Source organism: Macrobrachium rosenbergii, chromosome 52 (assembly GCF_040412425.1).
Source record: "Macrobrachium rosenbergii isolate ZJJX-2024 chromosome 52, ASM4041242v1, whole genome shotgun sequence".
NCBI lineage: Eukaryota > Metazoa > Arthropoda > Malacostraca > Decapoda > Palaemonidae > Macrobrachium > Macrobrachium rosenbergii.
This window is the reverse complement of record NC_089792.1, coordinates 11231134-11247323: the sequence shown is the minus strand read 5'-3', so window position 1 is coordinate 11247323 and position 16190 is coordinate 11231134. Positions and strand designations below refer to the sequence as shown.

At 39.9% G+C, this 16190-nt stretch overlaps 1 protein-coding gene across 1 annotated transcript in view; it reads right to left on the bottom strand.

Moving 5' to 3' along the window:
• The window catches only part of Axud1 (AXIN1 up-regulated 1), a 43963-nt gene extending 29057 nt beyond the window's left edge, over positions 1–14906 (bottom strand). Inside the window, 3 exon segments of the mRNA XM_067095872.1 lie at positions 7522–8491; positions 8493–9074; positions 14645–14906. Coding sequence (XP_066951973.1) covers positions 7522–8491; positions 8493–9074; positions 14645–14821 — 1729 coding nt within the window. The 5' untranslated portion in view covers positions 14822–14906.
• Positions 14907–16190: the final 1284 nt, after the last annotated feature.

The following is a 16190-nucleotide window of genomic DNA, read 5'->3' as shown; positions in this document are numbered from 1 at the left end:
CCATCATCTGGCTAACACAGGACTGCCTGTGTCAGGTTTATTGCTTAGGGTGAGTACACTGTCCAGACTTAATATTCACTGTATTACACAAATTCATAGTTAATATCCACTGGCTTTTTTTTTTTCAATACAAAAAATTCTGTATAAAAACATGCAAAAATTTAATTTGGAAATTTTTGGTTCCCATACGTGTATGCACCCAGAAATCACCAGATTCATGAGAAATTTGTCTTTATTCAGTAGCTATAGGAGCTTGGCTTAACATTTATCCTAATCAGGCTTTTATTGTAATTTACCATTTAATGTATGTAGCCTATACAGAAAATATAGTTCATTACATTACATGAATTTTCATTTAAAATACAGTATATCCCCAATTTTACAACATGTCAAGCGTTACCACTGTCTGACAGCTCGCTGAGAAACAACACTGTAGTTACTTGTATGATGTGCACAAATACTTCAAATGCATTGTAAAGAACACAGCTAAGCTGTTCATGGTAATTTTAATGGATAATTTATGGACATGTTACCTCAGTCTGTGTATAATGAAAAAATTCAGTAATATAAATAAGATGAAATAACTCCACATGATACATACATGGGGCAGATCATACTAGGCTGGTTATATATGTTTCTTACCGACATAGTAAAAGAAATATTATTTGATAGGTAATTCAATTCAATTTAATCAACTACTCACGCTATCGGAAGGCACAGAACATATATACAGTAGTACAAACTGCCACACGTATTCAATGTCAAGTGAACACGCTGTCCCTAAATGTTTTGCATTCTTCAAAATACAGATATGTACTGAAAGCACACCTTATACTGGTAAGTGGCTACCTTACCCAAAGGGTGCACACTTACCCCTTAAATGCCATTTAATATCTGTTATAATCCTTAACTTACTATTTCAACAAACGTCAGAAGTAAAGAGTTTGGTAAAGCTATGGTTTGTATTTGTATAAAATGAAGTTTTCATAATAAAACTAATATTGTAATACTTACCTGAACACCTGAATTCGCCCTTAATCCGAACAACTCTCAATTACCAATCCACTGTTGGGAATTTTAACAGCCAGCATTACCAACACTGCAGGTAAAATCGTGTCATTTGAGCTACCATAACAAACGGTTGGCAACGCTGACACAGGTGTGTGCTGACACTGCCACTTTCGTCAACTACTTTATTCAAGGTCAAAATTATGAAAACTTCATATTGCAATACACTCCCTGAACACCTGAATTCGCCTGATTAACAACATTTAGAGGAGGAGGGATCAATTCTATTGCATGCCTTTTGACAACCGCAGAGATGGTAGCTCACCAATCTGCTCTGCATAACATATCCGTTTAGTCATACACTCACTATATCAATCAATGCTTTCAGTGAAGAGGCATGTTGGAGAGTACTTTGATCGACAGTCAGGTCAGTACCATCAGTTCGTCGACCTCCCATGTGGTTCTTCAGAACCTCTCATGTACGGAGGAGTACAGTGAACCTCCCATGTGGCTATTCATAGCCTCTCATGTATGGAGGGAAATGAAGCAGTGCGCCAAGCCACTGATCCTCCGGGTAAGGCCCAACAATCGACAAGTGAATAAGTTTCTCAGCACCAATGAAATAGCCTAGCCTACTAGAGCAACCCCTTGGACTCTCGTAGGGAAACTATCAAAGACTAGGCTACTTAAAATGTACTAAACCTAAGTTCATGTGATTATACTACCACTGTTGCCTAAGAATTCTAAAGACTAAAAGGAATTCCTCTATCTGGTTAACCTAAGAATCTCCTCACTAAATGAATACCACCTCAGCTAAATGAACGCACCCTAGATAATAGACTTCGCCGCTGCATGTGGACTAAGAGAATAACCTTCCAAACCTTCGCACTAAGCGAATACCACCTCAGCTAAATGAATGCACCCTACATAACAGACTTCGCCGCTACACGCGGACTAAGAGAATAACCCTCCGAACCTCCGCACTAAGCGAATACCACCTCAGCTAAATGAACGCACCCTAGATAGTAGACTTCGCTGCTACACGCTATGAAGCGAATTAAACGTCTCTTAAGTAAAGGAAGTAAACACCGAGATGGACTTCCAAGTAGCTGCCTCCAGAATAAAAGGCACTGAATAATTCCTCAGAAAAGAAGATGAAGTGGACATACTCCAAATACTGTGCGGTCGGGGAAATACAGAGCTGAAGACGACGAAGAAGCAGCCTGGGTAATCACCTCCCTCCGAAAGTAACTAATCGCATTCTTTGACAGCAGACAGGGAGGATTCCGCAGAGAGACAAGAAGTGTACGCGGAAGCTGACGGAGTTTCTCAACCTTTTATAAATAGACTTTAATGCTTGTACCGGACATAAAGATATCTCCGCTGGATCGCCAGTAACGAACACTTGCAGATAAAGAACTTTAACCTCCAACTCTGTCTCTGCCACAAATTCCGGAAGACAGACAAATATGTATCATTTCTCACATGGGAACCCAACCTAGAAACTGCCTGAAGCTCGCCCAACCCTCTAGCTGAAGCTAAAGCTGTAGGAAAAAGAAACTCCTTAGTCAGTGTCTTAACGTTATAGCTACAATGGGTTCAAAGGCAGAGGAACGCAAGAAAAATATTGAAGTACTTCTGACAAGTCCCACGGAGGGGCCCGAGTCGGCAAGACAGGACGTTCAATCTTAAAAGAATGTAATAAATCATCGATTATCTTACTACTAGAATATGAAAGACCCTTGACTTTCCGAAGGAATAAAGGAAAATCAGCTATTTTGGCTATGGAAGGTCTAGAGATGGAATGACCTTCCTTAAGATATTTACTTCTACACCTTGTCCAGCTGAACCTGGTAAGGCTTACAGGTTGACTTTCTCAAGCTGAAAGAAAGCTGTCTAGCCACCGCTTTAGGGAGTCCGGACTGTCTAGCTGCTCTCTCTACAGTCGCCCTGCAACTAGGTACAGCACGCGAGGGTTTGGATGATAATGGTGAGAGTGCGGTCGTCTGAGAAGAATTTTCGCAAGGGTAGGAACATCGGGACTTCTGTAAGGAGCTCTAGGAGTTCAGGAAACCAAGCATGTTAGGGCGAGCAGGGAACTATTAGAGTTATAGATGTTTTGACACTCCCGCAATTTCCTTATTACCTGATGGATGAGACCCGATGGAGGAAAGGAATACACCTGCATGTGATTCCAATTTGTAACGTCACATCGGTGCCTATCGACATGGGGACCACCACTGGTGAGAAATAAACCGGATGACAATGGTTTAATCACGTCACGAATAAGTCCACAGTTGCTGGCCACTTCTGGAGAACCTGACATATTTCATCCAGAGGCAAAGTCCACTCTCCCCCCAAATACCCGACAGGAGCGACTTAGCGAACTGGCCAGTACATACATTGAGACTCCCTGATATAAGAGACTCCCTGATATAAATTGGGGAAGAAGAGACACTTTTTGTTCTTCGCACCCTCTCAGGAATCTCTGTGCTATAATATTTAGTCCTGTTGAGCCTGTTCCCCCACCCACTCCTGAGTTCTTCAGATATGACATGGCAATTATGCTGTCGCTAAACATAGCCACTACTCTGTTGCACACTAGGACTGAAAACAACTGAGGGCTTCCTTTACAGCCTTGATTTCCTGAAGATTTATTGACTCCTCTCGTTCCCGAATCCCCTAGAGGCCCTAGGCCTGGGTTTCCTCCAAGGTTGTTCCCCAACCTTGATCTGAGGCATCTGTGTACAGACAAATGTTGGGAAGAGGGGAGTCGATAGACTCGGTGTCAGATGCACTTCTTCTGACTACCAAAAACGATCCAACAGGCAAGAATCGCTCCCGACTATAACTGCGTTCTCGTTGCGGAAGTCCCAGCGATTCCTAAGACATACCTGAAGAGAGCACATCCGGAGACAAGACCCTAGAATTAAAAGAGAGAGAGACATTCTCCCTAAGAGGTTTCTCCAAACTGGTACCGGCCGTTCCCTGCTGGACAGGAACCCTTCTACCTGTTGAAGGAATGACTGGATCCTCCCCAGGGTTGGGAAAAACCTCAAAGGAAGACAGAGAATCCTCCTACCTGAATAGGTTAAAAATTCCATAAGAATTCCCTCTCTCTTGCTAGCTCCTCTAGAAAGCGGAGGCAAGGATCAACCAATTGTCTAGATACCTCAAAACTCTGTACCATCGATGATGCATGATTGCTGACACTGGAGACGTGTGTTAGATGCAACCATGTTCGTCATACTGGCTACGTCATCATCCTTAAACAAAGAATTAGCTACGGCTAAGGTGTTCTAAGCAATCCCCCTTATGAACATCCGGATACTGAGGGGGGAAGATGAACAAAATAGAAATTTTGACTTTTCTGCTCCAAATGTTGTAGATGAAGCCGAAGCATTCACCTGGTGAGCTAGACCCCTCGAGACAAATTTATTAGGCTGCAAACAGCCATGGATCCGAAGGGACATAGCTGTCACTCTTTTAGAACCCCCTTAGAGTAAACCCAACATCATCCAGAGAGAGTGCGCAAGAGCCTCAGTCTGATTGCGCAACACATCCTCAAGCACCTGCTTCTCTAAGAGAAGTCCCTACGAGCAGAGATGACGCCAGAGACTTAGACAGGATTGCCTCAACCGATTCCGATTCGTTGAATGGCAACCTGACACCTGCTGAAGGGTTACCACGAACTGCGTAAATCGTCTTACGCGGAAAGAGAAGAGAAGAGTCCTGTCTATTAGAAGCCACTACCAACGCTAAATGACCGTCCACCTCCTCCAAAGCCTGTCTAACCCGACTGAACCAAACCAGCCAACACGAAAAAGAGGCAGGAGCTGGCTTAGTGGCATAAAAAAAAAAAAAAAAAAAAAAAGACTGAATTGACAAAATCAGGAGGTCCGGAGCTCTTGCTTGAGGGTACAAAGAAGTAGCATACTCAAGCATGTGTCCATAATCATTACTGCTGGCAAGAGGATATTCTTAGTCCGCCAGAATCTCCTGCACCTCCGGATAAGAATCCTGTTCTGCAATGTCCAAACGGTCTATGACCGACGAAGGAGGAGGAACTGAATGAAGCCTGGACAACTATGAAGAGTCCGCAAGCGGACCACCCACCAGAATGTTGAGCACCCACACCTAATCAGGTACCCGGAGCTGAATCCGCATAGTTGAACCCGCCGGGAAGAAGAGAAGGCTGAACCGAGAAAAAACCCGGAGCCGATTCCCCATTATTACCAAGGGGAAGACGAGTGAGAGTAGCCAAACCCACACTGCTAAACCCTGGGGGAGGATGTGCAAATGAAACCACTTGCAGAGGGACAGAAGAAGATAAAGAAGGAGGGAGAATGAAAGAGGTAGAAGCTACCCTCAGAGTTAGTGCCGCGGAAAATACAGGTGATGCAAGCCGCGGACCGCTCGAAGAAGGCACCACAAGCCCTGCCAAAACTGAGGAGCACAAACCCGAGCTGGAAGTGACAGGCAAACCCTGTGAAATACCTGATACTACTGGAACAGCCGCTTGAAGCGGAAGCAAGGGGTTGCGCATACCCGAAGGGATGGAACATGAAATGCCTGCGGCCAAATTCTGCCGAAACTGTTTTCACCTGTCCGGAAGCTCCTCCTACCGGAGAAGACTGTACTGAGGAAGGAAAGGTGGGAGGCAGATGAATAGCAGGCGCATAAAAAAAGTTACCCGAGAGGAGGAAAGCCAAAGTCAAAGGAGGGAAAACGGAAGATGCGGAAGCCGCAAGAAAGACCAGAGCAGAAGAAGAAGAGACCGAAGAGGAGACTGAAAAAGGAGCAACAGAGAATGTGGGAGCAGGAGATGAAGCGACAGATAACCTAGAAGAAAACTTAGCATGAAAGGACTAAAGGTACACCGAATCCGCCCCCCCTTGGTAATCCTAAAACATATCCGACATGAATTCTGGACACTACTGTATCACATACTCTCTAATGTTAGCGAAACCATTCAAAAAAACAACCTCTCACTATAGGTCTGTACCCGTTGAAAGACCCAGCAAATTTGCCTTATATTCCGCCACATCCAACTGCATGTCCTGCAAACTACTTTTAGAAGCTGAAAAACACATCAGAATCTGCTTTACTAGATGGAGGAGTAAAAAACAGAGAAGGGGGAAACCACTGTAGAAGATTCAGAAACAGTCGGAAGTGAGTTAGGAGTTAGGGCAGAAGGATTCTGCACCACTGGAACTGAAACACTGACTTGAGACTGAGCCAGACCGAAAAGAAGCGATGAAGGCGGAACTCTTGCCAGAGCACAAAAACCACTCGAACCCGAAACCGGAATCTGTCCAGGAGAACGACTTTGCACCCTTGATACCTTCTCCTCATTACCTAACCCAGACCTATCCTCCTTTATCACACCTAGATCTTGATCCTGACTAACATTATGAAAATTAAATTTATCAATGCTACAATGGGGTTGGGTGGGGGGGGATCCTTCACAGCCTGCTCTGCACCAGGGGGGCCGGCAGACCCTACCCACTCGGAGGCTTGCGGTTCTGCCATTACCCTCAGCACCCGTTAGGGCTGGTTCTGGAACAGGCAGGGGCGCTGTAAAGGAAGAATGATTAGACATCCTAACACTACTCCTATCCGTATCTGAGAAATGTTGAAGAAGACTAGCTATTAAATTTTTCATACTACTTGCAATCCTATCCTCTATCTGTTTGACTACCTCTGAACTCGCTAAATCCATCAACTGATCCATAGCAGAAGCCTGAGACACTTGAGGCAATGAGACTCTGACGGACGTCTGCCGCCCTTACTAGCCAAAGACTTGCGATGACGAATGTAATCCTCCATCTCTTGTGCCTTCCAATCAGAACATTCATTGCAATGACTCTGCACATCACAGCTTAACATACCTGACAGAATGTCTATCATGTCTCAAGGTACTCATCCGTCTCTGGCAGGAAGAAGCATCGATAAGCTCCAGCATCCACAGTCGTAGGGGCAGTCGAGGTCGATGTCAAAGCTGAAGGCGCAATAATAGAAGGTGAAAGAGTCCATGATGACCAATTGAGCCCGGGGACCAGCAAGTCCAATTCTAAAGGACGTTCCACATCGAAGATATCCAGAAAATCCAGGAGAAAAAGCCGGTAAATACAATCCAGGTCTTTACCAGAAGTCAAAAATACAGAGAGAAGTCGGGCAATAGGATTAAAACCTCACACTACAGAAGGAAACAACCTTCCAGCAGCGTGAACAAAAAGCAATTGCCAAAAGTGGGAGTGTCGGCGCACACCTGTGTCAGCGTTGCCAACCGTTTGTTATGGTAGCTCAAGTGACAAGACTTTACCTGCAGCGCTGGTAACGCTGGCCGTTAAAATTCCCAATAGGGGGATTGGTAATTGAGAGTTGTTCGGGCTAGTGGGATTAAGGGCGACTTCAGGTGTTCAGGGAGTGTGTTGCAATACTATTTCTTATAGCATCAAATCCCTTGATTTCTGAGCGGTTATATTAACTAAGTCTTAACAAAACTCTTACCTTCAGCTTCCTCCGTTGCTTTACGCTTGAGGCTACTCCGTCGTTCGAGCTGATCAGCAGATCCATTCAGGATTGGCTTTTTAGGGACGTTAAACTCTTCATCCATGAGGTAATCCCAGTTCTGTTCTGTACTGCAAACACCATCTTGGTGAATACACCCATTTTCCCCTTCACACATATCTTGGTCTTCACTACAACATGATTCACCTGCTTCAGAGTCTGTATCCCTTATGGCATCTAGGTCAATCCCCATGTTCACATCTACGTCAAGAATCTCCTTTGGTTTAAGCCTTTCGTTATCACACAATAAATTTTTGTTTTCATTATGAGTACAGTTCACTTCAATTTTCTCTACACTGCCCATCTCCTTCACATCACTTTTCAGTTTTTCACTTGGTTCACTTTCCTGTAAGGTACTGTTTGCATAACTGCTTAGTATACCTTCTTCTACCGCATCATTTTCCCTCTGTAAATTTGGTTCTTTGTTGGGTTGGAAAACAATCTGTGGACTCACATTTTCCATTCTTATATGACTATCTATGGATGGCTTTTGATTGGCATCTTTGGGATTTTCCAGAGAACTCTCTCCATCACCTTTATGATCAGTGCTAGAAATGCCAATGATTGGTCTGAATTCTTGGCTTCTGTCTGTATTGCCATTTAAAGGTATCACTTGGAAACATTCTCTAAATGCACCATCTCCACTCACAGCACTGTCATTTCCTTTTCTATTATCTAGAGATTCCTCTAATTCACTGGATATGGCAGTAATTTGCCAAATACTACCTCCATTTTTGCTTGATGTACTGGCATCCACATTAACACCAGATTTTACATTTAACTCCTTCTCCTCTGACTTTTCAAACTTATCACTATCATTTCTTACTAGTGACTCTTCTTTCACAAATTCTTTTCTATTCTCTGCATTTGATGTTGGCCTTTCTACCTTAGTGTTACTCTCAACATTTTTACCCTGCTAAAAGAGGGTAGTCCAGTAAAGGCAATTCATTTCTACTGTCAGGCACCTTCTTCACACAGTGATCACCAGGACTGGTTTCTTTTAAATTATTTGAGACAAATGATTCACTCTGAAGTTCCTGAGCAGAGCTAAAAAGGCCATGATTACGTTCTGGACTTGTATTCTGTTTTGCCTTGTCAGAACACTTCAGAGCACAGAGGTTGCTTGTAAGATGACTTGCATTATTAACCAAATGATTCCAACTCGTAAAATCCTTTGACGTATTTGAATTGCTCTTACTTCCTGCCCCATACACATTATTTCTTGCAAGCTTTATCCTTTGTGGAGTACCAGGACTGTTCCTTCCCGAAACATCTCGATCCTTATTGTCCAAGCTGTCACTTCCCTCCTTATCAGACTTTTCAGGCGAAGAAAAGATTGTGTTTCCCATACCACTGTCTGGGCTACTTAAATTTGAACAACTTTGTGTGTCTTGGAAATCTTTTAAATCTTTGGTGGCCTTCAAATTGACTTCCACACTCAGGGTTGTGCTTTGAGAGCTTCTGCTGGTTTCTTGTTCCGACATAGTAGCGACCTGAAGCAAACAAGGAACTATTAATGGTTTGAAAAAGCACAAAATATTTAAGGAAAATCAGTAATTCATAATACAGTACTTATAAAATACACACTAGTATAAAATATACATTGGGGTAGACTATACACTGGAATCTACAGAAGCCTAACAGAGCAGGTTTAATATAGCCTATCAGGGAAAGGTAAGTATGTATAGTATATTTGGTATGATAGATAGGCTACAGGTAACAAAGTTGGCCATACTGCATAAAATAAAAATTTTTTTAATGGTAATAACATTAAATATAAAATTCTCAGCATCATTAAACAAAATGAAATATCATATAGTGTTCTCGCCACTACATCCTAATTCCTTGAAAATATTTTTGGTTACCTTGGTGATGTACTGAATTATGAAGCAGGTAAATAAGAGTACCCCAGGGCAAAACTTTATGATGAATAAATAAGGATTGTACTAGCTTCTCTCCCCACAGTGGGATATCACTTCTGAGTGCCTTACATAGCTCACGACAGATTATACAAAAGGCTCTTTGGAGTGTCCCTTTGATCGCAAGTGCATTGCTCTCTTCCCCATACAGTACATTTTCTGTTCCATTTGCTCTCTTTATTAATGTCTCACTTCCTAAACTTAACCGATCTCCAACTTTTACATCTCATTTGAGAACAAATCCTTTGAATGAGCCCTGTGAGAATCTAGAGATTTACCTCAGTGGTCTCATTTAACTAGTCAAAACAATAACTAGCTATATGTGGCAGAGATATGAAGACTGATAAGCCAAAATTCACTAGGTGGGAAGACTGTGCTACAAACGAGGAAGCTGTGGAGTGATTAGGTGTACAGCAACTGGAAAACTGACTGTTAGTTTGGATGAGGATACCAGTCAGAATCATAGTCAAGAGGTCAATAGGGAAGCAGTTTGCTGATGACCAATAAAACAGAAAAGAAAATCATGAGAAAATGGGCATCCATAAAGACCTACACCAGATCCACATTCAATGTGCAGAAAACAAATGAGGGTGAAGTAACTCCTTTCACATCTAATCCTAGGAATGACAAATATGACACCTAACAGTTAAATATAAAAACTTCAGATACAGTACTGATAAGCGTGGAGATAAATCAGCATTAAATAAAACATAAAAAAAATAAATTACTATTCAACAAGAAATTATATAACTCTGTTACACCCAAAGCCATAAAAAACCCCAAAATCTTCACAGTATTCCATTAAATTAAAACCTTAAAAATCTACAGAACCAAAAGCATTACAAGAAAGGTGACATAAAATTGTCAAATTATGGGATGGAAAAAGAATTAAACATTAAAAATAAGACAGATAAAGTAAACAGAGGAAGAATGTTTCTATTGAATTTCTTAAGAGACTCCTCTATGATCAAGAAAACCTTTCACAAGCATAAGTGACACCATAGAATCTACTGTCAGTCACTTTCCCATGACGTAACAATCCACAATCTGACTTTTCCTCCTCTTCGGTGAGGTTTTCCCCTCTTAATCCTTTAGCAATGAAGCTTTTTCATATTATCATAGAAAACAGATTTTTCAACACCATAGGTTAATGCTTTCTTGCAGTGATATTTTCTTGAAAAATTACCAACAATGCATTTACAAGAATTTCCTTGGAAGTTTTAGAATGGAATGAAATACAGAATTTAAGCCAAAGGCCAAGCCCTGGGATCTGAAGTTTTAGAGGAATAATGTCTATACTAATGCTATTTCCCTATAATGAGGTATTTTTTCATTTCATAAAACCACTCAACACAAACATGGGCAATGCCAATCATTTTCATGTAAGTTTAATCAGGGGAAAGTGATTTATATTGATTCTATGGTGAGACTTACGCTTGTGAAAACTTTTCTCGATCATAGAGGAGTCTTAAGAAATTCAATAGAAATATTCTCCCTGTGTTTACTTTATCTGTCTGGTATTAATATTTAATTCTTTTTCCATCCCATAATTTGACAGAATTTTGTCTCCTTTTTTTAGTGCTTTTGGTTCTGTAGATTTTACAAGTTTTAATTTAATGGAATACAGTGAAGATATTGGGATGTTTTATGACATTTGGTTGTAGCAGTTAATTTCTTGTTTGACAGTAATTTATTTTTTTAAGTTTACTTAATGTTTATTTATCCCTACGCTCATCAGTATCTGCACTTTTTATATTTAACTGTTAGGTGTCACATTTGTCATTCCAGGCCAGAGCAATCTGAAAATTAAATATTATGATTTGTTTATAATCTGCTATTTACTTTTTTAGTTTTTATTTGTTAACTGCACATAAATAATATGTATTTTCATGTAAAATAATGTATTTCACTGTATAAAATTAACAGAATTTATCTTTAGTATAAATAGAATATCTTCCCAAGTCCAATGGAATCCCTTGGGTCTAAAGCTACCCAACATTTGAGCTCACCTGAAGCTTAGTCCATTATCAAACCCCCTCCCCCCATCAAATATTTAAGAGTAAAAAAAGAAGTTTTTGTGAACCTTACATCCTGTTAAGGACAATAGGTATGACTCCGCACATTTTCATTATTTTATTATGTAATGCAAGTTTCTTATTGTTTGCAAGTTTTTCTAACCAGAAGATGGTTTAGTATGTAAAAATATAAATATTTTTCATCCAACATTTTTTTTACTTTAAAATAAACACTGAAAAATAAAAAAGGGTTAAAATTTGCCACATAAACATGGGTCTTTCAATGTTAGTTACTTTTTTTTAGGTGGCAAAGGTATTCTATGTAACAACTTTGTTACAAAGCTGTTCAATTTCAGCCTATTGTATAGTAAACACTGGGGATTAGTAATCATTTTTACAAAGCTTCTTGTTTTTATTGTGATATGTGAAACCACATCACATTCAGATCACTAATAAACAACAATCTAACATTTGCATATGAATCAACACCCATTATTTTTTGAGATTCTATATTTCCCTTCAGGAATCAAAGAACTTACATGGCCTTCTGTTGTATATAAACACTGCCAATATTCCATGTGATCCAAGTTTTCATTAAGCTATACTGTACTCCATAATCATCTGTGAGGCTTCTCAGTGATTGGTGTGCTGACACTTTCATTTCTACCATTCGTCAACCAACTGTCTCTCTCCTCATTTGGCAACATAATCCCAGATTTTCAGTCTTTTGTAATTACATCTCTTCAGAATTTTCACCACTGGTTCTTTAAGGGAAAAAATTAAATAAAATACCTTACAAGGGAAACAGTCTATATACAATAGACAATTTAACATTAATTTTGAAGTCCATGTGAATAACTTTTATGTATGTTAGTCACATGATTTTCTATTTTATCAAAATGTCATTGTTCTTTCATAAAATATAGGTTTTCTGTTGTATTATGATGTGATTTGAATGATTTTGAGGTTTATTTCCTTACCTCCTCCATAGATTTACTGTATGATCTGACTTTTACTGATAAGAGACGGATAAGCTGAATCACTCGAGTTTACTGGTTGTTCAGTGAGTACAGTAATTGACTAGGCCCCTTGGCACATTTACACTATTGTCATCAACTAATTTACTACTCAAGAGTACTTACACAGCTTGTTACCGAAGGAGTATCACATTTAACGTACTATGTACTTGGAACATTTATACTGGAGTACAATACTGCCATTTAAAAACTACACAAGTTCAAAAGACAAAATGGCTGAATTGTTGCATAAAAACTTTAAGCCTGATAAATTTCTTCCCCATCATCTTGATATACATCTCTGGCACAGTCACTTAAATAGCTTACTGTGCATGCTGTAGAACATATTTCGTATTTGTGATCCATCATTTTCATTCAGATCTTCCCAGGCTATACCATACAAACACGTGATGCTAGATTTCAATTACAGTAATTCTAAGTCTTGTCTTTTCTTTTGTGAGGTTCAACACATTTTTCTACAAGCTTTATCCCTGTTGTGAACAAACTGTTGAATATCGTAACTGTATCCTGCAAGTGAGTCAATGGAACTTCTGCACTTCCATCATGTTATTTACCAAAGGCTATTGTTTTTTACTTATTCCTCTTTCATAGTTATCATTTATTTCTCAATCTCCTTTCTGTACCAGGCTACTTTTACTCTTAGGACTCTTGGCCTTGTAGCATTCTGCTTTTCCAGCTAGGGATGCAGCCTGGCTAGTAGTAGTAGTAGTAGTAGTAGTAATAATAATAACAGAATGTGACAAAAGTTTCTTATATTAGCTGTCCCCCAATCAAGTCTGATTTTATCATAATTCTTATGAAAATGAAGTCTTTCACAACTGGACCACACTTTAATATGCAAAGCCTGGTATTTCCAGCACCTGGCTTATCAAAAATGCTTCAAATTACGCTTTCAATATTCTTGACAGTCTGCAAATTTCAAGTCATGCAATTGGGATGATTATAAGAACTTCCTTTTGACTCTTCACTCAATACATCAGATGTACCAGTAATTTTACCAGTGCCTTTTATCTTGCACTTCCTCTAACTTTATGGCAACATGGTACCTGCCCTAAATTCTTTTCCCAAGATTTCAAATTTTAGTTTTGATGACCTTTCAGCAATTTTCAATCATCATCATAAACAATTTACCGTAGAGTAAATTTACTTTTTTGTAAGTTTTTAACCTTTCACTCCAACTACCACTTTTTCTTTTGTGCCCAGTGTCCACCTTCCACAAAACATAATCATAACCTGACACTGTTCTTTTCTGTCTTCCACCACTGGGACCCAGGGTAAAAAAAAAAACAAAAAAACACATACATCACAAAACAGAATTTATATCATATAAGGTTGGCCTCAATTACCAGCAAGTCGCATTTTATAACTAAACAATCCGTAGACTGTACGGTCCAGTTAAAAGCCTAATCTAATACTGTACTCTCCTCCTAGCCTGTAGACAGAGATAACTTTTGCTCTTTAAGCTACAGAACAGGAATAACTTTCCTTCTTTTATGAGGTAGGTGGCTAGTTCTTTCCTTCATTGTTAGGTCTAAGCCATTCCTTTATTTCATTTAGGTGCTAACTTTGGCCTGGATTACTGGAGCTATAGTTTCCAGCCAGGCTACACTCAGTGTGGAATAAAGCATCACAGGGGATAGCCTGCATAGCCTACTCACACCACTGTAGATTCTCAATAAACAGCCTAGTCTGGAATGGAATATAAAATTTAGGCCAATGCCCAAGCACTATGTCCTATGAGGTCATTCAGTGCTAAATGGGAAACTGAAAGTAAAGAAGGTTTTAAAGGTGTGACAGGAGGAAAATCTTGCAGTTGCACTGTGAAACAGTTGTCAGGAGAGGGTGGAAAGATGAAAGAAAGAATAAGAAAGCAACTGTGAAACAGTTGTTAGGAGATGGTGGAAAGATGAAAGAAAGAGAATAAGAAAGGAATGAAAGGGGTTGCAGCTAAGGGTTGAAGGGATGCTGTCAAGAACTTGAATAAAGCTTACAGTGCACAGCGTATGGGGCACTGTTGGCACTTCCCTCTATGTGTTAAAAAAGGTCGGTAAATGGTTTGGATAAGTTATTGTCACGTACGCTACTTACTTACCCCTGGGTAATAATTTTGGGCAAGCCTTTGTAAACCAAATACATAAGCAACAAACGATACCACTTTCATGAGGCAACCTTGAGAAATTTGTGGTAACATGACCACAGCAGGGGTTTCACACAAGCCACAAGACAGAATCACGTTCGTACCCAGACCCACTTCCCTGTGACTATACATTTAGTTGAGTAAAATTGCAAAATAGCCTTCTTAACACCTGCGCTCGACCATATGTGCTTGCAAGGGCTCCGCCTCTGCTTGCAAGCTATAAACCCTGTGGTGCCCCCACGAAGCCTCTCTACCTGGCTTGAACCCCTCCTCCCCGAAGAGCAACCCTTAATTAACTCTCCCTTGATTTAGAGATCTCAGACTGCCTTCACTAAAGTGGTAGGAATATCAACGTGTTCAGCGCACTTACTATTAGTAAACATATATCACTATATAGTTTGGAATTTTGAAAAAGAACGAAACTTTTCACTATCGAGTAGAGGCACAGAGACGCTGGTGAACTTTACGGTGTTTTCAGTTACTCTAAATAAGACGTTCGGTCTGTACTGCAGCCTTTTGATTAATCAATACAGTTTAATTTATCTGAAAAACCATAATATGTTTTTAAATATACAAAAAATGACACTTTGTACGATTGGAATTAAATAAAAGCAACAAATTTCACAAATGCGCATTTCTTTAAAGGTTAATACCAGTTCAAGCCAACAGTGAGGCTTACGAACAGTAAACAGATGACGGACACATTTAAAAACGTCATACGTTGATAACCAATTGGGAGTCACGTATTTATGACGTCATTACATGTTAGCCAATCATCGTTCAAATCTCATGACGTCAATATCCAGATTTGTCTCCACACACGATACTTCGGCAAAGGTAAAATTAAATCTATGCACTTTTATTATTCACCCTCAATGGTTATTTATTCGTTGTTGTTCGTGGTTTACAGTTTACATTACCCTAAAATCTATACAACTTCTGAAATAGACTAACTTCTTTTTAATATATTCTCGTTCTGGGCAAACAAAAGCTGTTTACAAGCAGATTTTTCTTTCAGATTATGCATTATTAAACAGTGAATGACCAAAACGATTTTGTCACGTAACATTAATCTTAAATAGGCCACAAGCTTCTCACATCTTCACTGCTGAAAGGCAGTTGGCCAAGAGTGTCACCCAAACTTGGTCAGACCTGAATTGAGCGATGACAAATAACAAAAATATTTCTACACACATTTTCCTGATTCCGTGAACATCTGTCAAATGAACTTCATGCGCAAAGAGGTTGTGTAGCAGATTAAGGAGACCCTCTTTGTATATACAGTAAGATGATTAGTAAGGATTTTTTTGTTTTTTGTCATGCGTACGAACGTCACTCGTTCAATAGCCACGATGTTCTTTAAATTAGGGCAACGTACAGCTTGCATGCGGGTTCCAGCGTCTGAGGGTAAAGCTCTGTAGCTTGCTTCGTTGTTGAAGAAACTCATTTCTATTTTTATATATATATAATTTTGCTGTTCTTTTCCTATGAAGTCCTAACA